At 41.8% G+C, this 25,282-nt stretch overlaps 1 protein-coding gene and 1 long non-coding RNA gene across 2 annotated transcripts in view; both read right to left on the bottom strand.

The window, feature by feature from the left end:
• The window catches only part of LOC139782335 (uncharacterized), a 97,442-nt gene that overhangs the window by 38,123 nt on the left and 34,037 nt on the right, over nt 1-25,282 (bottom strand). The gene's annotated exons all lie outside the window — the stretch shown is intronic.
• LOC139782347 (uncharacterized) lies at nt 11,407-15,320 on the bottom strand. The gene is made up of 2 exons (XM_071721344.1): nt 14,050-15,320; nt 11,407-13,958 (listed from the first exon to the last, which is right to left on the bottom strand). Exons 1-2 carry the CDS (start codon nt 15,165-15,167, stop codon nt 11,480-11,482), a joined length of 3,597 nt encoding a protein of 1,198 aa, XP_071577445.1. The 5' UTR covers nt 15,168-15,320; the 3' UTR covers nt 11,407-11,479.

A 25,282-nucleotide genomic window follows, 5' to 3' on the forward strand; every position in this document is an offset into this window, starting at 1 on the left:
AGCGATCAATCTCCACGCCGCCGTCGAGCTCGTATCGAATCTCATCGAACATGAACGCGACGCAATTAGTCCCCAGTACCACGTTATCGACTTGGTCGGCTACTCTGGTCACCGTCAATGTTCTTTCGACGTAGAGAAAACTTTCGCACGGCAACGTATACAGATCCTGCTGTTGTATGGGTATTCGTATCTCGTCGCTATAGTCGAACGTTGTGTTGGCGTACGGGTTGTACGTGTGAGTCTCAATCTTGACGATGCGATCGTCGAAGACCGGCTCGCCTCCGATGTTGAGAATTTCAGTCATCGTTCAGATGTTTCCCAGAGATTGTTAAAATTTAACGTTCAACGCGTTGAGCTTCTTTCTCGTCTCTTGTTTAACGCCGCCGAATGTCGACTTGACGATATCGTCGATCGGCGCAGCCGTAAAGATATTACTGTTGTTATCTGTCGCGTGCTCCGAGTCGTTCAACACTAGCATCTCATATGTTGCGCGTACACTCACGCTCACGCACACGGCTGCCGCGTTATCGCTCTCGCCGTCGTACGTGCAATCTGACGGTGATCTCTTCTCCGCGAAAATCGAGCAATCGTCCGTCTTGATCAGCGACGCGTATCGTTAGATCAGTAACGCTCCGCGCGATGATCGGCAGGTAAATGATCTGCGCCGGGGTTTCCGATATCTTATATCCCGGTGGTACGCTCGGTGAAAACTCGTGTATCGTATGAACGCGTTTGCCGTTGCTGTACGCACCCGCGGTCACGTTACACTCCACGCGGATAATGTTTACGTTGATAATATTAATCGGTGCGTCCGATTCATGCCACTGTCCCGGCTGCAATACACGCGTCGACGAGAATCCCAGTAGCGATCCGACGTTGTTCGGTTTGTTAAAGTTCACTCTGAAAGCGCACTTGATCTCGCTCTTCATCGTATTGTAATTTGCGCGGAGCACTATCGGGTACTCCGCGACCTCGTCTTCGTAGCCGTTCGCGCGAACGGTCTCCTCTCGCGCGATATTCGCGACCGAAGTACGATTGTCGTCGTTGGAACGAACCACGCGTCGCGGACGTTTCCGTGAAATTTCACGTTTCAAAAACTCGTGTATGGCCCGTATCTCGTACGATCCCTCGGGAATCGTAATTTCCGTGTCATCCTCGTCGAAATAAAATTTATTATTCAAAGAATTCACGTTCGGAATCGTGTGATAAGTCTCAAAACACGTTAGACCTAGCTCGTAGTCACCGTCGCTCAGATCCACGGCGGGAAAATAGTGCTCCGCGAGGATGCTGCTCTTCCCGGTCAGCGTGAACGTTATAGACATGTCGACGGGAGCTGTTCGATGAACACTGAGTCTCCGCACGGCGCGTCGTCAGGTTTTAAATTAGCGCCGATTGTCGTCGATCGTCCGGAGAAATTGCAAGCACAATTGTCCACAGATGCTCTGATCGTATCGCTGATAAGACGTGTGATTGTACTCAATCTTCGTCACGCTCGGTCCGAAATATCGCACCAGTTTTTTCGGTGGTCGAAGATTGCCGAAACTGTCGAAATATACGACTCGATCTCCCCTCTTGGCGTACGCTACCCAATGGGTGCCGGGGCCCGCTGCATCGTCCAAATTCACGATACCGCTCTCGTTTCGACGTACGCCATCGACGATCGGTAACGAATCACGCATGAAAACACCTCTGAAGAACGGTACGCGCATTCGCTTTGCCAATCGACTCAATTGTACGTTAGTCGTAATACCCGTGGGCATATTTAACATCTTTTTGACGTTTTTTTTTCTTTCTAATCTCCAACGCTACTTCTCGCCCGCGTTTGTGCGGGCCGAGATACAATCCTTGTCCATATTTGTACGGAGCGAGATAAAGTCCGCGACCTTCCATGGCGCGATTGTGACGTTGCGTCTCTTCCAGCTGACGCCGCGCGGTTTTGCTAGCGTTCACCGCCGTTGTAATTCCGGCCGCTCCGCCGGCCAGAGAACCGAGAACTCCCAACAACGGTAGAATCGGCAATACGCCACCTCGTTTCGCTGTCGGAAGTATCCGTTTCTTCGTCGACCTTTTCCTCGTTTGTGTTTTCCGTGTTTTCAAACCCATTCCGAGCTTCGTCTTAGCCTTCATGGCCGCCCAGACGGCTGTAGCGGCTGCCCTCTCTCCGAGAGCCGAATCTCTCGCGATGACGCGTCCTAGCGCTCTGTCGGCAAGTATTTTGTCTGCCGCGTGTCTCTCGGTGAGCTCTTTGCTACGCGAATAGGCTATGTCGTGCTCGCGACACGCCGCGTCCAATGGATTTACACCCGGATCACCTCTAGCCAATTGTTCTTGTAGACGAGTACCCGGACCGCAAAACTAATAGCCGGGAATGTGCAATTCGATCGGAAGTGCACCTATCGCGCGATTAAACAGGCCTCTACCTGTTTTTATTTTCGTTGACATTCGCCGCAATCCTTAATCAACGGGGCGGGACCGTCGATGTGCGTTCGCTGCCACGGTTGATTGTAATGTGCGTCACAGCGACGATAGGTCTGAACCTCCAAATCCGTCTTTATATGCTCCGGAAGCTTGTCCCACACGTAGTGGACGTGATCACCGCACATTTGCAACAGAACGGCTTTCGGCACAAATTGCAGCGGTTCGGCGCTAAAATCGCGAATGTCCGAAAGTCTCGACAGCAGGACGAACATCTTTGCGACTGAGCAGGGTTGGCATGTTTTAAACAATTTGTTTAAAACTGTCTGATTAAAACTGATTTAAAACAGTGGACACTGTTTTAAACATTTTTGTCTTAAACAGTTTTAAACTACTGTTTAGAACTGTTTAAAACACTGCAATTAAAAACATGTGATTATTTAGAAAAAATTGCAAAAAAAACAAAAACTAAACTTTTATTTAGTTTTTTATCTATATTATTTATGTAGCATATAAATATAAAGATATATATACTAAAATAAAAATTAAAAATGATAAGATGGGTATTATTCTATTATTTTAGCAGAATATTTATTTTTAGATATTAAATAACAGTCATCACAATAAAGACTACTTAACTTAGTAGATATTGAATGACTTTACATTTTAGTAGTTTAAAATAATAGTACATAGCAAGTACATTTTAGCATTTTAAAGTAATAGTGTATAGCAGGTAGCAGGTCAGTAGTTCGTAGTTGTAGTTATTGATATTTAATATATTCAATTAATCTTTATTTCACTCCCCTTCCGGGGTTGGAAAGGCGTTTTTTTCAGTAAAAACGTTCCCAAAAACCTTTACAATTTCTGCTATACAAATAAAATCATATACATTATACATTCAATCATTAATCATATACATTTTATATCTATAATATAATTTTTCTTATTTCTTCTTTCCCCGACCTGGTCATTGAGCGACCTCACATCTCATTTCCCTTCCCTTCGTCTTCCATCCGGCACCCTTCTGGTCATCTCTTTCAGTTTCCTTTAATTCCGCACCCCTCTGACTTCCTCCTTTCTGTCACTGCTCTTCCCTTTTCTTTCCGGCTCTCTCCCTCCTCTTGTTCGACGCCTTCCTTCTTTCTTATTCTACGTTCACTCTGCAAATAACTGTATTAAAGATTATTCTTACATTCTTACAATCTTACCTCCTTCTCCCCTTCCTCTCCCTTAATGCTTCTCTCTTTATCTCCCTTTATCTCTCCTTTCCATCCTAAATTTCTCCTATTCTTTTTTCTTCCTATCTGCTTCGTCCTCGTCCGTATCCATAAGGAGATTCTCCTCCATCCTTTTCGCTCTTTCTTCCTCCGCGGTCCTCTTTGGCCTCCCGCTTTCCTCTCCTCTCCTCTCTTTTCTCCTTTCTTTCTCCTCTCTTTCTCTTACCCTTGTTTCCACCGACTTGTCCTCGTCCATTTTCACCCTCAATCCGCTCTCTTCCTTTCTCTTTGCATCCAATACCTTCCGCTTATCCTCTTCAACAAAAATCATCAGTATTATTCTCTAATCTTTCTGACTAACTTGCCGCTGTATTAGCCTGCCTTCTTCTTCTCTCCAGCTCTGCCATCCATTTCTCTCCCTCTCCTTTTACTATTCAGTATCCTTATGATCTTCTCGCCAATTCCTTCTGGCTTCTCCTCCTCCTCTCCTCTTGTGCACCGCTCTAACACATGCTCCCATGTCTCTGGTTCTGCACCACATATTCTACAGCTTCTTTTCTCTATTGGTTCCCAATATCTTCCACCTCTCATCTCATTACCTAGCCGAAATCTCGCTATCCTGATCATGGACTTCTCTTTCCCTTTTTTCTCTAGGTATTCTGGCCTTCTGATTTCTGCTATCTCCCTGTACCACCTGTTATATCTAGACTCTCTTACTCTTTCATCTCTCTCTTGACTCTGAATGTCTTTGTCTCTTCTTGTTATCTCCTCTATACTGCTCCAGCCATTTCCTCTTTTCCTTTCTATCTCCTCAGTTGCGTATCCTCTTTTTTCATAGAAGCTCCTTCTCTCTTCTTCCCAATTTGCCTTTTCCTTCCTGACATTCCCTTTTATTTCTTTCCAGCATTCTCTTGCAATCTCATTTCCCTCTCCCCTTTCCAGTTTTTCCTCGTATTTCATCGCCCTTTTACCAGCACTTACTCTCATTCTGTCCCTCTTGGTTTCCTCCCTTATCATGTATCCGGGTGTGCTCCAGTCTAGGCCCAATGTCCACCTTATATACCTTTCGTGCATTCTTTCTATTTTCTCTCTCTTTTCCATTCCCACACTTCTGCTCCATATAAAGCTATGCTTGCTACCAGCGAATCGTATAACTTAATTCTTCTTATCCAGTCTCTTCCAAATAACCTTTTTTTTATTCCCCAAACCTGTCTCATTGCTATGGTAGCTTTCCTTACTTTTTCGTTTATATGCGCCTCCTATCTTCCGTTCTTTTGGAATGTGTAGCCTAGATAGCAGAATTCCTTTACCTCCTCTATTTCTTCTCCCTTCCATTTCCATTCCATTTTCTTCATGTTACCTCCTTCCTTCCTGAATCTCATTACCTTTGTTTTCCCTACATTCACTCTCAGCTTTTTTCTGTCGAAATATTTCTCCAGTCTTTTCATCATCCTCTTCATCTCCTCTTCGTCCTCTGCTATAGCTACTACATCGTCTGCGTATGCTAACGTCCAAAATTTTATTCTCCCTACTACCACGCCTCCATCTTGCCCCCTCCTCATTGTTTCCTCTAAGTCTTCCAGCAGCAGTATAAAGAGCATAGCGCTCGGCGGGCATCCCTGTCTGACTCCTTTGACCGTCCAGAAGCATGATCCCTTTTCTCCTTTCACTCTTACCACGCTTCTTGTCTCTTCGTACAGATCTTCTATCCTAGTTCTCAGCTGTTCTCTAATCCCTTCTCTTTTCAGTACCTCCCAAATTTTTTCTCTGTTCACGGAGTCGAATGCTGTTTTCAGATCAATAAATGCTGCCACTAACTTCCCTCTTTTTTTGCTAACAGCCTTTCCAATTACATAATTCAGTGCGTATATATTCTCCATTGTACCCCTTCCTTTCCTGAACCCTGTCTGTGTTTATGGTAATATTCTTCTTTCTTCCGCCTCCTTCTCCAATCTTTTCGACAAAATTGCCGCGTATATTTTGTAGTTTGTGTTCATTAATGTCACCCCTCTGTAATCTTGTGCTTCTTTTCCTTCTCCTTTCTTTACTATTGGTACTATTATACCTTCTTTCCAGTCTTCTGCTATTTCTTCTGTCCTCCACGCTGTATCACATACCTCCCATATTTTTTCGTTCAATCTCTCTCCTCCATATATCCATACCTCATTTGGCAATCCATCCGTACCTGCTGCTTTCTTTTCTTTCATTTCTTTAATTACTTCTTCCACTTCCTCTCTTCTTATTCCTTCCTGCTCCTCTTTGCTACCCATTCTTTCCTCTCCCTTCCTGTCTTTTTCACGCGGTTTCACAGTTACTCCTTCCAATAGCTCCATGAAGTGTTTATTCCAATGCTCCTCCGTTATTTCTTCGCAAACCTCTTTTCTACCTTTCCTTTCTCTGTTTATAAATCTCCATACTTCCTTCTCGCTAGTTGCTTCTCTCGCCTCTTTTATAACTCTCTCCCTTTCTATCTCTTTCTTCTCTTTTATTTTCTCCTCATATTCTTTTTTCTTTAGAATGTACCTCTTTTTATCTACTTCTCCCTTCCTCCATTTAACTAGTTTTTCTCGTGCTTCTCTCCTTAGTCTTACACATTCACTATCCCACCATCTGCTTTTTTTCTTCGATCTCTGGTCTTCTCTTATTTCTTTCCAAACAGCAGCCTGTTTTATCTCTCTATACACAGAGAGGTTAGATTGACATGTAGACTGTGCGTGTGTCTTGCGTTTTGCGAACTGCGGCCTATGTAGACCGGGCTTAACGGCGCGCCTTATTTCTCACAGCCTCCGCCGTTAGCGTTTTCAATTTTTTAAATTTTGGCAACGTTATTTATATATTTACAGTTTAATGTTACGCTAGCGAAAAATTTAAATGCCTGATAGCGTTTTTCTTTGGCAGAACTGGTGCGCACTCAGTGCACATTAAAGCCGTCGTACACAAATCAACGTAAAGTGTATGTTTAATATAAACGGGTTAAGTCACGAAAGCCTCTATACTTTATTGTACTATTTGGTAAAATATGTATTGGGTATTTTATCAATCAAAATATTTGCATTTTACTTTAAATATTAAAGATTAAATCAGTGTACAACGGCTTTAATGTGCACTGAGTGCGCACTAGTTCTGCCAATGAAAAACGCTATGACATTATTATTACTTATAGATGCTCCGCACATATTTTAAATCTTCTTGCATAGATCAAAGCTATCAAGTGTTTTTTTTGCTTGTTTAAAACATGTTTTTTTGGTTTAAAACATGTTTTTTTATACCTTAGTTTAAAACACAAATAAAACATAAAACATTGTTTTAAACAAAAAAAACAATGTTTTTTGTTTAAAATAAAAAAAACATGTTTTTTGCCAACCCTGCGACTGAGCGATTTGCGGTGCCGCGCACCTATAAATAGACGTTCGAACGAAAGTTTGATTCAGTCGTACAAAGTGCAAGAGAAAAAAAATGAGATTCGTGCGACAACCATTGGCGATTCGCGTGACGAATTGCGACGACAGATCACGGTCGATGGAGGGCAACGCGGAGAGGCGCAGACACGGTACGATGCTGCCGACTACTATACGCGCGATCATTTGCGGTCCCTCGAATTGCGGTAAAACCAACGTTCTGATAAGTTTGCTGGAAAGTCCGCACGGTGTACGTTTCGAGAACGTGTACGTGTACTCGAAATCGCTGCAACAACCGAAATACCGATATCTGGAGAATTTATTGACATCGATCGACGAAATCGGCTACTACACCTTCTCCATTAACAGTGACGTCATTCCACCGAGCGACGCGTGTCCAAACTCGATCTTCGTCTTCGACGACGTGGCGTGCGATAAGCAAGACGCAGTGAGAGAGTATTTCTCGATGGGCAGGCACTCGAGCGTCGACTGCTTTTATCTCTGTCAGACGTACGCGAGAATACCTAAACATCTGATACGCGACAACGCGAATCTGCTGATCCTATTCAAACAGGATGGCACTAATTTGAAACACGTGTACAACGATCACGTAAATACCGACATGGCGTACGATGAATTTTACTCGTTGTGCCACGATTGTTGGCAATGCAAGTACGGATTCGTAGTGATAGACAAGGACAGCGCGCTTTCGAACGGCCGATACAGAAAAGGGTTTAACGTGTTCGCGATACCGCAAAAGCGGTCAGTCGTCGCCGATACGTCGTCGAAGGTGAAACGTTAGCGTTACAGAGAGAGATCGACGCTCTGCTTTTGTTTTTCCCCGCGATGGCTGCGATCAACGGGAGCGAGACGATTCGTGAACGCGAGAAGATCGTGAAAGATATTGCGAAAACGAGTAATTCGATTCGCAAGAAACTTCGCGCTTTGAAGACCGGTAAGATCGAGAAGGACATTGAGTTGGACACGCACTTTAGACCTCTCATCGGGCCGCTGAAAAAGATCGTCGACAACTCGAGCTTGACCGCGGTGAAGAAAGAGGAGCCGGAAAGCGTCGCTGGCGGGGAGGAAGAGGAGGATGCTACACCGAAGATAAAGAGGGAACGATTAGACTCCTGGTCGGATCTCTCATCGTCGACACCGCGTAAATCTAATCAATCGAAACGATCGAAAGTACTACCGATAACCTCTACACCGACGCGAACCGTGCAACGTACAAGTCCCGAATTTCTCGAAAACGAGAATGTTTTCGAAACCACGGATGACTCGATCGGGACGACCGTTCAAAAGCAGTTGCAAACGTCGGAGGGGCGAGAATTGTTTGTAGAAACGTTAGAAGATCACTTGGGTCCACTGAGCCGAGTGTACATCGCGTCTGTTTTGGGCGCCGATCCAACGACAGACGACGTGTACGGCGTTTATCTCGACAAGAATGAATTGATGCTCGGTAATAAACGTTTTTACGTGGACAAAGCGGATAACATTCATATCGGCGACGTACGATACGCCGGCACACCCGGTATTTACAAGTTAATCTTCAAAAAAATACCCGATGATAAGCTCTACATGGAGGCCGATAGGCAAAAGTACAGGAGCATACTGTTGGCGACGAGTGCTCATAAATACAAGCACGATCCTCGCGAGCGAGTAAAGGGTAACAGGGGATACAAGTATCTATGGGTAATCTCACCGTTGATATCGACCGAATCCAAGAAGAAAAAATCCGGAAAGTGCGTATTCGCGCCTCGCGCGATGACGCTAACCGACAATAAGATCGACTACGTGCACTGGGACGACCCCAACGAGCTGGTGGATCGTCTGCGATTGCTCGACGCATCGCGTCAAGCTGGCAACAATGCCCACGACAACGAGATCATGTCGATCATCGAGGAACTTCGCGAAGCCGGGCTTATTATAAATTAAACGGCGCGACAGCGATCCGTTCAATCGGCGTTGAAATGCCGATCAATAAATTTGGATTGTTCGAGCAGAGCGAAGACGCGACGAATGCCATTTCGTACCATCGGTGGAGCGGATTAGTGAGAAATTTCGTGCGCGACAACGCTCTGTGTCGCACCGCCACGGACTTTGACGCAAGGTCGCGCAAGATTCGTCGCGTAGCGCAACCTGAGACTGACGGTGACGCGGTTAACAAACTATACGTGGATCAGTGCGTTAAAAGTTTGCGAGATCAACGGAAAGAGTCAGACGGGAAGCTTACCGCGTTCGAGAAGGACGTGCGAGCGTTACAATTAGAAACGACTCGCGAACGACGATGAGTGACAAGAAACGGTTCAGCAGAAACGACTATCGAACGGCGACGAGTGAAGAGAGGCAACGGTTAATTAACGACGGCGACGAACAGCAACGAACGATTCGAGAATGGTTGTCGGACGGCTGTCGAACGGTTCAAGAACGGTTGTCGGACGGTTGCCGAACGGTTGAAAAACAGCTCAGAAACGATTATGAGCGGTTTAGAAACAGCTGCGAACTACGCGGTGACAGGAAAGGCTACAAACGGCTAAAGAACGTAGACGACGACGACGACGACGACGACGACGACGACGATGAGTGACAAGAAACGGTTAAGGACGTTCTCCGGTCCTTATACTAGAGAAAATCGATTTTCTTAGGATTTTCTTGAAACTGTGAATATACGTTAATTTAGGTGTGCTCTATGCGTGGTATAAATTTCAGTACCTCTTCCGGTATAAAAAATAAAGATACTGAGCCTCAAAGTTTAAAAAAAAATTTAATTTTAATTTTTTTTTAGTTTTGGCATTTTTTCCTTATAGAACTCGACGAGAGGAGCAACTTTGGTCCTCTTGGCCAACCTCGTATCTCTTACCGTTTGGCCTGGAAAACCTTTTTATTAGTAAAAGTTGAAACTTTGAGGCTCAGTATCTTTATTTTTTATACCGGAAGAGGTACTGAAATTTATACCACGCATAAAGCACACTTAAATTAACGTATATTCACAGTTTTAAGAAAATCCTAAGAAAATCGATTTTCTCTAGTATAAGGACCGGAGAACGTACTTAAGTGACGACAACGACAACGAACGGTTCGAGAACGGCTCAAAATAGTTTCTGAACGGTTCAGAAACAGCGACGAACGACGCAGAAACAGAAACAAAAACGGCTACGTACAGCTAAAGAACGACGACGAACAGCCAACGAATCGCTAACGAAACATGAGACCGTTAAAATCGACCGATGTGGATAAAAATATCGAAAAGCGACGGTTGGTGGACGAATTGCACGCATCGGCGAGAAGAAATTTTCCCCGCAGACACGTCATAGTGCGAGGGTACGACGACCTGTGGCAGGCTGATATCGTCGAGATGCGCCCGTACTCGCGTTTCAACGGAGGCTACCACTACATACTCACCGTCATCGATGTGTTGAGTAAGTACGCGTGGGTCGTGCCGCTCAAGGGTAAAGGCGGCAGCGAGACAGCTGACGCTATCGCTGAGATAATTCGAGATAGCGGGAGGTGCCCTAGTAACCTACAAACCGACATGGGGAAGGAATTTTACAACACCGACGTGCAATGTCTCGTGAGAAAACACGACATTAATCATTATTCCACGTATTCGGTGATGAAGGCATCGGTCGTCGAGCGATTCAATCGCACGTTAAAAAACAACATGTGGAAGATGTTTACGCTCAATGGAAATTACAGGTGGGTCGACGCCTTGCCGCGACTCGTGTCGGATTACAACGCGCGCAAGCATCGAACGATCGGCATGCGACCCGTCGACGTTACCCCCGCGATCGCCGAAAGACTCTTGGCTACGGTGTACAGCGCGATAAAGATCGCGGGCCCGGCAAAGTTCAAAACGGGTGACTCGGTACGCGTCAGCAAATACAAGACAATTTTCGAGAAGGGTTACACGCCGAATTGGACCACTGAGGTGTTTAAGATCCGTAGAGTGCAGCATACCAATCCCATAACCTATCTACTCGAGGACTATCGTGGAAAATCCGTCACTAGAGCGTTCTACGAGCACGAGTTGCATCGCGCGACGTACCCTGACTGAAATGGCTGGGATTCGATGGATCGCACAACTCGTGGATACACAAGGACAATGTCATTTGATTCGTGCAAACTGTATTTTATTTTTAATATAAAAATGATACATGTAAAGTGTTTGAAATATGTAATACATATAAAGTATATAATAAAAAATATTAAATGCTAAATACATGTACGATATCTTTATTAATATCCTTCCATTAATATAATACATACGTTACATTACATACATACATACATACATACATACATACATACATACATACATTTATATGTTATACTACTACATTATATTACGTTACATACATACATACGTCGTGTTATACTACTACATACATTACATACATATATACATACGTACATACATTATATTACATACGTGTATACATTACGTTATATTCGGTAATGTCCCCACGGCAACGTATCTGTCGAATCCAGCACGATATATCGCTTATCGTCGTACGGACTCAGAGCGATTTTCGTCTCGCTGATAGTGTACACTTCGTGCATTTTCGATCTTATGCACGACTGCGGTCGAGTCATTTCGATCTCATCGTTCAGACACCGCGTGTAGTCGTCGAACGTGATGATGCGCGCGATGACGTTGCTTTTGACACCTTTCGCTTTTTTAGTGTCTTTCTTGCCATCGACTCGCAAGGCGTACATTTTCGCCCTAAGTCCAACGAATTCGGTCATAATGGCGCCGTTGTTTTCGTCCTTCATCAGGCCCGACACTTTTTTATTCACGAGAGGCATACCATAAGCGTTATCTACCGCGTAATCACTCGTGTCGAACCTGACTATATCATGTTTCATGTTCTCATACGCGTCGTCGCACTCGATATGATAAATCAAACTGTCCGTGTCGGTATACATGATTTTACACGAGTCGCGGTACAGGGGAGACATGTACTCGTGGTGAAATTCGTATAGGCACACCTTCGACAGGTCGAGGATGCACATGCCGACGTAGATCGGTTTGTCGAATTTCACCTCGAGTTTGCGCAGTTCGATGGCTACCAGATTTTCCGAAAACACGCTCCTGCTGTGGAAATTCGGTCGCGCGATCATTGCCTCCGCGCCGTATCGTCCGTCCCACTTCGTCAGTAACTTTACATCGACGTGATTACGTACATTCTCCATCGTTTTCCCGAAAACTGCATTATTCATTAATTTATATAAATTTTTTTCAAACTCATTTTTGGCCTGTGTTCTAAATTTTGTATTGAGTTCGATGTAAGCGCTGAGCCACGCAGATTGAGCGAATTGCAATACGCGATGTATTTTTTTGACGCGAAGGCCGTGGCGCGTGCACTGCTGTAGATTGCGATAGTGGATGACATAACGCTCCTTATCGTACAGAGTCGCGAGAAGTTTGTCTTGTCGTTTGCCGGGCGGTTTATCGCGCATCGGACAGAACGGTAGGTCAGTGTGCGCGTCGTGTTTATCCGCAGGATACTCTATATCGACCTCGAGAATATAGCCCGTAGGCGAATCTAAAGCGATCGCGCTAAAATCGAATTGGAACGACGACGGTTTCAATGGATCGTACGACTGCATATATTTGTTGTTGGCCTGCGCGTATCTGCCGGAACATTGACTCAGACCGCCGCGAATACCACGTTCGATAAACATAACCATGTCAATGTCGGTCAGCAGTTCGAAATTGATACACGTATGTTTCAACATGGCATCCCACGTAAAGCCTGGTAAAGTGTAGTAGTACGCGGGATCAAGTCCGTAACTCGCGACGCAGCTGTCGCGGAAATTTTCAAACACGTCGGTCAACAGCAAGACATCGGTTTTCAGGTACAGATCGCTGTATTCGCCCAGGGTTCGAACGGAGAATCGCTGCCATACGTTCGCGGCGTGCGCGTAATCGCTCTCGGATACGGTTTCACCGGTCAAGGAACTGTAAAATGAATCGCGCGGCGGTAAACACGTATCCTCCAGCTTTTCGACGCTGTCCACGTATTCGTATGGAAAGACACCTTTTCGCGTCAATAATTCAAAATTGTCGTCGGATAACGCGGAAAATTTGGAACGTATAATTTTTAATTTATCCTTGTCGAGGAAGGATGCCAATTTTGCGAGACTCGCGCTCAGAAATTTATACGAGTCGATAAATCTTAATTTTATGTCGCTTCGCGAATCTGATCTGTCGGCTGTGTCTTTCACATGCTTCGTGAATGAGATGTACTTTTCCTTTGTTATAGGCAGTACATCGATCGAGCCTTCGAACGCGGCAGCTATCTCCTTGATAATAAAGTGTGCGTCATAGCCCGATAGATTGTGAAAAATGACTGGTATGAAGTGAGAATCCTTATAATTCAGATTGCACGTCGAATGTGCCGGACCTCTATAACGCCCTGTCAGGTGGCAATAATCGCGTACACGATTATCATCCGGCGCGAACGGTTTTTCGCAAATGTGACATTGCGTCGCGCTGTGAAATGTCTCCCGCTCGTCTCGCGTTAGCTCTACCATGCACACAATGTCGGACAAAATGTTCTTTACGCGATGCGCCAATCCTTTGAGTTCCTCGGCGAACCACGCGACGCAGTCGTTATCGCGACGAAATCGATACGCTGATAACGTTTCGTCGTACGAGCACTGTACGTAGTATGCTATACTACATACCCGATGATGTTGATAGGCATATGACGTGTGTTCCGTCTCCGGTTGTGTCTTCTTCAGCACGCACTCCAGATCGGCGTACACCACGAAGGGAAGTCGCTCTTTCCTGCTGTGGTTCTTGAAGCTCAGCCACTTGTTGTCCTCGCTCGGTAGTCTGATGGCGCATTTGTTTACCTTTCGACATTCCACAGTGTGAGACTGCAACTTGTCGCTCGAATTAAAATAGTGAAGACATCTGCAAAAAAAAAACACAAATATTATAAATTTTTTTATACATAAAATATAAATTTGTATATATTTTATTTAATAGAAGTATAGATACTTACCGATCACAAAAGTATTTCCGACTATGATGCTTGCTCAATTGCGAGCTCACGAGGCGGGATAGATTCTTGATCCACGCAAAATGTCCAACATTGTTGTCCCGTGGGTCCTGCACGTACAGCAGATTCACGTGTTTGTCACTCGTGCGGTCGGTAAGCCGTATTGGAAGAACGGTTGACGTCTTCTGTCCCTCGATGGTATAGACGTTGACGGATATATTGTTGAGTCGTTCGAAATGTGTAATTTGACTCAACGTCATTGGGAACTCAATGTCTCGTTCGTTCAATACCGTTGAATAATGCGGGTATGATGATTCCCGTTCTGAATGTCTTTCAGCTGGATGCAAGGCGGCGACCACTGACCACGCAAAACACGCATTGTCCATAGACAGCACATTGATTACCGCGTACTTCGATTTAATGTCTTGATGCAATTGCAAGTGACACCCCGCGCGCAAAGGATTGTACCTGTTGACGTTCACCGTCAAATTGAGGATTCGCGTCAACGCCCACCCACTGTCACGTTCCTCGAGTTTCGCTAATGTGGACTCGATAACGTGCCGCTCGTACCACTCGCGCAAGTGCGACGTACGACAGAGTTCTTTATTATTTGTAGTTATACTCTTATTGGCACGTTTATCACCCGTCACAAACTCCCCGTTGAACGCGGTGTTCACTTTGGCACAGTTATGTGTTTTTATAATGTCTCGCACTCGCTTGCACACTACGCTGCAGGCGTCTTCCAAAAACTGTCGCGGATCTATATGGTCTGTATTAATTACCGCGCCGGTCATTATCCGCGATTCGAACGCTACATCGATTTCTCGCCATACGAGTTCTGTCGCGCGCGTGTCGCCACTGTTACCGGCGTTCGCATAATCTCCACCGCTATGGATAAATTGTCTTTCCAATCGCGTCTTCGCACCCTCGAGTCGCGCGATTCTGGCAACCAACTTTTGCCTCCGCCCGATCGAGAGCCGCTGACGTTTGGCACGACAGCCTTCTTCGAGCTGCTCGACGAATTCCGCGCATTGCAGCGCCCATGTGAAAAATTCACCCACGGTAGCGACTTGGTCGGACAGCTCCAATAGATCGCGTTCGGTTTGCTCGAATTGATCCATGTTTGATCACTTTCGCACCAGTTCTTTTATTATATCGCTTCACAGAGTCTCTCTTACAGAGCAACGTGCACGTGATAATGTTCTATCATATATTAACGAAGAAACCTCGATACTTTTCGATCGATGTATCGCTCTCAAATCTTACTACTGCGGCTCGACGCGCTTCATTCCTCGTTATATACCCTTTGCCCTCTCTCTCGCTCCAACTGATTTTTGAAAGATCTTTTCCTTTGTCTCGCGTACTGCGTAGATAGATTGTTTAGTCTACGCGATAACACCCCCTTTTCCCATAAAAAATTTGTTTACGGCGCCCGCGAAACATGTTCCGACAGGTTCGATGCGTCATCGACTGTCCTTCGCTGAATACTTTAATAACATAAAGAAAGCAGCTATAATTTCTTCGCGCGCATTTCCATTCGAGCCGTATATGCAACGTTCACTAAAACTCCGGCTGCATGAATTTTACAATCAAATATCGCGTACCGTAACATAGAAGCGAGGCGCCGATTCTAGCGGACGTCGGCGCTCGCCTTTGTAATGCGAGACGTTTTTTGCGACTATCATTATATTTTTATACACCGCTATTATAATTTTCTCTGACGACTTCTCCGTTCTGCTGTCACCACGCGACTGTACGTATCGCTGACCACGTAATCGTCGTGATTACCTTCGCACGCTTTGTCGATTGTCATCAAAGGGGCTCATCGCGATCGCGATGGTCGCGAGGGTCGATCCGTTATTTCTTCCTTTGTCTTTTACGTACTGCGTAGATTGTTTTACGTACTGCGTAGATAGATTGTTTAGTCTACGCGATAACACCCCCCTTTTCCCAGAAAAATGTTGTTTACGACGAACATGTTCCGACAGGTTCGACGCGTCATCGACGAGACACGCTCCTACGCAGTGCGCTATCGAGTTAGTCTTACCCATTGTGCGCCGCCTAGCGGCGTCGTTGCGAACGTACCCCCTGCGAACGTACCCCCGCGGCGCGACGCGGACCCCCCCCGAGGCGCGACCGCGCACCCCGCGCGGACCCCCCACGCGGCGCGGGTGAGTCATCCCGGTGAGTCATACCGGATATGAGTCATACCGGTGAGTCATACACGTGGTATGCCAAGGTCACACCCCCTCCCCCTCACCCCCCGCGAAATCCGATATCCTTGAAATCCGATATCCTTGAAATCCGAAACCCCGCCATCCCCCCTCCCCCTCACCCCCGCGAAATCCGATACCCTTATGTAACCCGATACCCCGCCCCCTCCCCCTCCCCCTCACCCCCCGCGAAATCCGATACCCCGCCCCCTCCCCCTCCCCCTCACCCCCCGCGAAATCCGATACCCCCCTTCCTCACCCCCCCTCATTGCCCCCGGGTCCGTACGGCCCTTATACTAACTACTTTCGAGATATTTGCTTGCGTCTATTAAAATGACTCACTCTATATTCTGAGTAGTATACAAGAATTTACGAAAAATAATATACTACTGTGAGATATTACAAGTACGTCCTGAGAATTTACGAAAAATAATATACTACTGTGAGATATTACAAGTACGTCCTAAGAATTTATGAGAAATAATATACCACTAGAGATGTCATAGAAATGTTAGAAGTATATTATATACGGTACGTATATTTACAGTACGAGTACAAAACATTCGAATGATATCATGTGCTGGTATGGGGGGTTCCACTACCATTAAACTAGACACATACACGGAAAAAGGTATTCGCCGTATGAGATCATGCAAGGCGGACCATGAAACGCGCTGCGCCCTGCCACTACGCTGGGCCGTGTCCCCCACTCTCTTCCGTCGTGCGCCCATGTCAAAACACGCTGCTCGCGCAGCAACGTCTTTCCTCGTACTAAGCACGGTATTTTTTCGTGCATCGCACCGGCTTTCGCGTTGCAAACGTAGCACGTCGTACCTTGCAGCGCTGCGCGATATTTCGACTTTCATGTGGGACTGAGAGAGTGGAAACTTGCGATTTTTTAATATGAGTGAAGACTCGTTGAAGAAGATTTTAGATCAGTGGAAGGTTGGAGATCTTTTACACTTTTTCACTGGTAAGTTTATAATTATATTTTAATTCCAAAAGTAAATACTACTATCCAAAGTAGCTCAAAAACAGTTTGTTGTATGAATAAAGGCTGATCTACAATGTGCTCTTTGCTTCCTGTTTTCTGCTCTTTAACCTCTTTGCGACTATCTCGTATTTCGCAAGTCCGTCGCGTTACATATGGTTAACGTATGTATTTTGTGTTTTGTTACAGTTAAAAAAATTGACAGCGAAAAATTTAAATTACTTTCCAAAAATGATATTGATAATATTATACCAGCACAAAAAAATTATACGGTATGATTCTTTGATATCAAGAATACCATGTTTACTTTTTAAAAGAGATGGCACTATGTTAATTGCGACCAGACACATATTGTAAATTATACATTTTATGTAATACTGACAATAATAATGATAAAATAAAAATGTTTTAAATAGGCGTTATGTGCCTCCCTTCCTCCTTTCGGTTATTTGATTTTCAGTCCCATACGAAAGTCGAAATATCGCGCAGCGCTGCAAGATACGACGTGCTACGTTCGCAACGCGAAAGCCGGTGCGATGCACGGAAAAATACCATGCTTAGTACGAGGAAAGACGTTGCTGCGCGGCAGCGTGTTTTGACATGGGCGCACGACGGAAGAGAGTGGGGGACACGGCCCAGCGTAGTGGCAGGGCGCAGCGCGTTTCATGGTCCGCCTTGCATGATCTCATACGGTGAATACCTTTTTCCGTGTAGTGTGCCTTACAAAGTACATGCGTGAATTTTCCACGCGTGGAAAGTTGTAAACTTATGTGACATTCCTGCAGTGGGCGACATGGAGTGGACCTCGTTTCGCCTGGAAAGTTGTAATGAGTCTATCATATACTAAATCATGATTTTATAAAAATTAGAAAATAATTAAATAAAAATTAAAAAAATGCTTAAATTTTTAATTTTTAATAGATTTATTGTGTCTTCAACCAAAATATATACTTCTTTAATATCTAAAATTAATTCTGAAAAGGATCTAAATTGTGTTTGAGTACATACAACTTTATTTAAACATTTTATGCATTTATCTTTCTCATCGGTAAGAATCTATTTAAGGGCATTTATTTGAAGGCCATTTGAAACATTTCCACCAAATAATACGTAAATTGGGCGTGGGAGGTTTTCGGAAGTTTATCCCAATATTGTTTCGTGACATCATTAGAATAATGATCGAATTAAGGCATATGTCATAGAGATTCAAAGTGCAGGTTTCTAACGGAGTGCTAGCTTAACGTGAAGTCAGCACCCCCACTTTTGCTATTTATTTCCTGCGAACTAGTAGGAGCATAAAATTCGAGACTAAAGCAATAAATTAGCAGAAAATTAGCACTTAATTATTCCATAGACGTGAACTTTTTTTTAGTGGGGGTGCTAGGTTTACAGATGTCCAAATAACAAGGGGTGTAAAAAGATGTAGAAAGTTGTAAATAGTTATAATATTAAAATAGTTACAAATTGCTAAAAAAAAGTTCATAAAAATTTGTAGAAATTTCTAAAAATAAACATTTTTTACAACTTCTACAATTTACTACATTCTCATAAAAATGTTCATAAAAATTTGTTGAAACTTGTAAAAAATGTTGGTAATTATGTAGTAATACGGACCACCCTTCGATGACCTTGACCTTGACATATGTTGTCAAGGTCACCCTCCTGAGTGACCTTTAGAAGTTTTTAGCCGGCGGTCGTTATTCGTTAAAAAGTTATTAACAAAAAAAGGTTCGAAAATATAGCAGCTATTTTGAGTATTGAGAGGCATAAACAACTAATATTACGTTTTTTTTTTTAAAGCAGAGAATACTTTATTTCGCGAGAAGTAGCTTCATCCGTCCATAGAATACGGTCGGGGAAAAAATTATTCCGCCGACACTGCGCGAGAAATCCTGTATGTGTTTCGCTGACTGTTAATATTTATTAAAAACTAACGCAAAAACATTAAATAAAGATAATAAAAATACCTTCACAAAAATAGATGCGCTGTTCTTGATCTCTCGGAAAAAGTTGCTGTACTCCCTGATGATGATACGGATGCTGTCTGTTCCGACGTAAAACACTGTGCACTTTGTATCGCGAGAAACCAAGCAGCCGAGACACATAGCGTACGCTGTACCTGGGGTTTTCTTCGAACACCTGCTTTCCTCGTCGTTTACACGAATCTGCATCGGTGCACCAGCGTTTCGCCGATTTAAAACCACACTTCCCGTATCTCTGGCGCGTTGCACACACCTCGAAATTACTTTGTCATCGGGATGTCGTTCACGCTCGGGAAATCGTTCCGCGTAAACACGAGCCGCGCCAACAGCGTTTTCTCCGGCTATTCCGTACGCGATAATCATATCGGTGTATTCTCTTGCAGTATATCCCGCCATTTCTTTATAATTTTTATAAGACACACAGATCGAATTCTGGGCACCTACTGTTGTGGAACGACGAGATCGAAAGAAAGCCGGTAACAAATGCTTGATGAGCACGTGTGTGAAGTTAGCCCCGCACTTTTTGAATTTTCACTTTTTTTTTATTGTGCCGTATTGTGCTACGTTTGTGCTGTATTGTGCCGCAAACCGCAACTCCGTAACCCAAAGCGTATTCGAGAAAATTAAAAAAAACAAAATTTTTGATAGCCCCGCACTTTTCGAATTTTCAGTTTTTTTTTATTGTGCCGTATTGTGCCGGATTTGTGCTGACTTGTGCCGCAAACGCGAGATTGATAACTTCGATAACAATTAAGAAAAAAAATAAAAACAAAATTATACTAGCCCCGCACTTTTATCGAAATAAACCCATTTTTTTTTTGGTTGATAGATAATAATTTGTGCCACGTTGTGCCGTTGGAATAAACTCGATATCTCTTTTCGTTGAGCAGATAAAAAATATTAAATTTCTAAACAAAATAACAAATAATTACTTTTAAAACGCATTTATCAAACTTCTGTAAACTGTGCTGAGTTTTGCTAGATGAGTACAACAAAGAAATGGCCAAAAATGCATAGAAAGTTGCAGGGGTTGAAAATAATGGGCTAAGGAAGGAGGAAAAATGGGGGTGAGAAAAAAAATTTTACAATTTAAAATTTTTTAAAATTGTGCCGGATTGTGCTAGGCGAGTACAATAACTTTCCCTAATGACAAAATGTCCGCAAATCGTCAGTTTTCGCAGCACAACCACCTAGAGAAAGCAGTTTTTAGGAATTCCAATTTTCAAATCGCTATAACTTTTGAACCGTGACAGGGAATGAAATTTTGCGACTTGTGCTGAGTTGTGCTGGACGGGCACAACAAGAAAACGGCTAAAAAAGAATCGAAAGTCGCAGGGGTTGAAAATAATGAGCCAAAGGGGATGGGGGTGAGAAAAGAAATTCACATTTTCAAATTTTTTAAAATTGTGCCGGATTGTGCTAGGCGAGTACTGTAACTTTCCCTAATGACAAAATGTCGACAGGTCACATTTTATGGATTTTACAATACAACTGTTACAACTAGGAACTTAGGTTTTAGTAGTAGAAGAATTCTAAACCCCATGCCATGTCTGAACCGTAGATAATCCAGTTTTGTAAATTGTGCTGAGTTGTGCTACACGAGATAAACCAATAACAATGTTGAAAAAGGTAAAATCGAGGGTGTCTAACAAATATAGCGAAAACAGTGGCGGGAAAAAAAATGTTGCATATTCATAATTTTGCCTACTGCGCCGGCTTGTGTGCGTGTGCGTGTGCGTGTGCTGGACGGTCAAACTTCTTTTAATGATTAACTAAAAACCGCGTTTTGCATTACCCGGAACCAACGACGTGGACGTAGCGGTGGTTTGGTTCCTTTTTCTTTTTTCTTTTCTTTTTTCTTTTTTTGTTTTTTTGTTTTTTTTTATTTTTAGTATTTTTTTACGGTGGTTTTTAATTTTGTTTATTTATTTTTTTGTTTTTTTTTAATTATTTCATGTTTAACTATTTTATTATTTTTTACTTTTTTAAATCTCCAAAATGTTTTTATTCTTTATGTTAGATTATATGTTTTTATACAGATTATATATATTTATTTTTTTATTGAGTTAAATTATGTATGTAATATAAATGTATTATAAATGTATTATATAAAAATGTTAATTTTGTGATTATAATATGTTTGAGTGTAGGGATATTATTAATGGAAGAATTGTATAAAATATATATTATATTATTATTACATAAAAAATAACAGATAAAAAAGAAAAGACGTGCATACATATGTAGGAGTAATGAAATAAAATTTTATAGTAATATTAAAGCAAAAATAAAAAATTGGTCTTTTTAGGCAAATAAATGCAAATAAAACTCTTTATCTTTGACATCTTTAGTACATCTTGCTAATCTGTTTCGCACGTAACATAAATTAACAAATGCGGATTTATTACGAATTCTTGCGTTTTGTATTTAGTATTTTTTACTAAATCGTCGAATTCCACCCATTGTGATCCTTGATAGGAGTATCCTACATAGTGTCCGCTTTTTATGCTACCATATCGAGCTACTACACCTGCTAAACGGAAGGAATTATTGCCGATCTGAAGTTTTGGCACAAATTCTTTAAGACGAGTAATGTCTCGTTCTAGTCTATTATCTGTTGCATCGCACTCTATAAAAATTTGTGTACCATATCTTTTGTTTTCGGACATAAGTTGATTGCAACAGATTGACGTATTATCTGGCATACCTTTCAGTACAGCCTCAGATAACTCGCAAAATCCACGTTTTTTAATAATATCGACATTAATGGGTACGATTACGGATTGACGCACAATAATTTTGCTACATACGTTGCAACTCTTAGTCTGCACATAACTAGGATTGCTTTGGAAAACATATTGTGCAACATTTCCTATGCTTGAGAAGCAGTTTACAGTTACAATATTTTTATCTATTTGAGAACTAAAATTATTAATATTCATTAATATTTCGGCTCTCAATTTATATGTTTTTTGGATGCAACCGTTTTTTTAAAAAAATGTAATAAATCGCATAATATTAGTGTCAGATGTTTCGACAATATTTTTATAAAATTCGTTAATGCATGCGCCTGCAATTATGCACGCGATACTATCGAAACCACATGTATTAGTAACTACCACTCTTTTTTTGTCGATAGATATCAAGGAACATATGTTGCCATTTAAGAGATTTGTAATTCCTATACGTGCCTTTCCTACATTGGTTAAATCCCAATACGGGCAATTGTCCAAATATGTTTTTCTCTTATTTGTTTCATTTGTATTCTTGTTTCTCCAATTATGTTCCAAGTTTAGTTCACTTATATCATCCAATGCATTATCACTTTCGTCAGGATTATATGATTCTGCTTCAATACGTGTCGTAGGATCACTTTGGTCAGGATTATATAATTCCCCACTCGGCATGTTATGTTGCTGAAATATTGAAATATTCGGAAATGTTGCAGAAATATTTCGTTAACATTTCATTTGTAACTATGCATCTGAAATATTTCAGAAATGTACCTGCATCATGTTTTTATAATATTGCCTTAACAATATTTCTGAAATCTTTCAGAAAGTTGTTTACAATATTTGTAAGTTTCTGTAATATTGCAAAAAAATGTAGCAGATGCAATATTTCAGAAATATTTCTGAAACATTATAAAAGTAATATTTTGTTTGCATTGCACGAATAATATTTCTGTAACATATCAAACGCAACATTGCATTTAAAATATTTCTGAAAAATTTCTGAAAGATTGCGTAGGTAATGAAAAATTGAATTGCAGGCAGTGAATTTCTACAATATTGCAGAAGAAATATTGCAGATGTAATGGTTTAGAAACATTTCTGATACATGATAAAACTATTATTACGTTTACATTGAACGCGTTATATTTTTGAATGTTTCACATACAACATTGCATTTGTAATATTTCCGAAAAATTGCTGACAGACTTTAGAACTTATAAAAAATTAAATTTATTATTATTTAATATTGCATTTTTCTCTTTTATTAAGAATTTTCTAATATTCCAAATTTTGTCATATGGCATTTTTAATATAAAATATAAAATATTTAATAATATTTAATATAAAATAATATTCGACGCTAACTGGCAAAAAAGATTTATTCGTATATCTGTATTGTTAATATTGTTATGCGATAGCTTTATGCTCACCAAAATAAGCAAGTATAAGAAAGAAAGAAGCGTCAGAGTCAGAGGATCACCACTACCCTGTTCGATCATCGATGTCAAGCAACAAGGCGCCGGTATACTACTTGGATGGGTGACCGGCTGAGAGAGCGGATTTCTTCGGACAAATGCGCGGCGGCTATACGCACATAGCTTAATATATTTTTTTTGTTCCGGTAACAAATTATTTCATTTTTCACATATCAACAAATAGTTTTTGCGTCAGTAACAAAATTTTGTTTGCTAATACAAAACATTTTTCTCAGTGTAAAATGTATTTGAAATATTTCTGAAGTGTTTCTGCAATATTTCGTAGATATATTTCAGAAATATTTCAGAAATATTGCCGAAATCTTTCAGCAAAGTTGCATTTGAAATAATTATGCCGATTGAAACATTGCAGAAATGTTGCAGAAACGGTCGTGAAATATTTCTGAAATATTGATGAAAGGTGTAATATTTCAAATGGAATTTTGCAGAAATGTTTCTGAAATATTACATGCCGAGTGGGTCTGCTTCAATACGCGTCGAAGGATCAGAGTTTGGTTTGTCTGTAGGAAGATTTTCGCTAGCATTCGGAAGAATAGGTTCAGTTTCATTTGTGAAATTCCTGATTACACTATTTTCTATGACTTGATCATTATCTTTAGCAGAAAGTAAGGAATCATGTGTCGACATAGCCAACCGTGATCTACCTACAAACAAACTTAAATGAGTCGTTACAAATTTGTCTGCTCTCATTGGGCGAGATTTATTTTTTAATAAAATATGTTTAATATCATTCATTTCGGATTCTACAGCTGATGAACTTGCATTGATCTGCCCATATTGAAAAATAGAGATCATTACACCTGAATATAATGGAAAATAAGGAAGAAATGTTCTCAGTTTTTACTTAATTGAGGAATATAATAGGGATTTGCCGCGTCACAGTTTATTGTGGTCTCTTCGAGCGTTTTGCGACATTCTTGAACGAGATTTTTTGACCACGACCCGATATTACAATCCTTTATTTCTATATCAAACTCTTCATTTTCTGTATCTTTATCATCTTTATTTTTCTCATTTTCGTTTAGTACCACATCCTCAATGCCTTTTATGTGATTTGTAATAATAATACGAGCAGATTCCGCTGGCGAATTATTTCCATCGTTATCCTTTCCAATTTCTTCGCTGAGGGATAATATAAGAATGCATCTTGTTAATTCAACAAATTGAGAAAAATTTGTCTGCTTTGTCAATAAGGCCATAGCGCGTATATAAAAATTTTTTACTTTAGGATTTAATTTCGAAAAGAATTTCCATCTAGACACCATATGCATATAGTGACAAATATCAAGACGTATGAAGCACTTTGGCTTTTCTACAGTATCCTGTTTTACAATTAAAGTAAAACAAGTCGTTAAATATTGTTTTAAGTTTGAGTATTGGCCAAAAGCTTTTGCAATAGCATTGAGTAACGCCATATCAAAATCACATATGACTGATCGAGGAATTGGAAAACCTGCCTTTCGAATCGATCCTATACGCAAAAATTCACTCAGCCAATATTGAATCGCATTTACGTTTTGCACTGCGCTCAACATTTGAAATACTGGCATTTTATAATTGGAAGTACTCGTGACGGCCTGATATAAATATATATGGGATGATAGCTCTCCATCCCAGGGAGAATTGGTACATCGGATCGACATTGAATCGACGTCTTTTAGACGTGTCTAAATGAGATCTATAGATGCATCTACATAGACGTTCAACTCTCTGAATTTCGACGCTATCTAGATCTTAATATCGACGTCTATAAAACATCTATTAGACATTTAGTTGATACAATGAGTGCATTCGGTACTACAACCGCTCAGTATGCATT

This window comes from Temnothorax nylanderi, unplaced genomic scaffold (genome assembly GCF_030848795.1).
Source record: "Temnothorax nylanderi isolate EJ_2023f unplaced genomic scaffold, tnyl_v1.0 TNYL_tig0405_pilon, whole genome shotgun sequence".
In the NCBI taxonomy this organism is placed as follows: domain Eukaryota; kingdom Metazoa; phylum Arthropoda; class Insecta; order Hymenoptera; family Formicidae; genus Temnothorax; species Temnothorax nylanderi.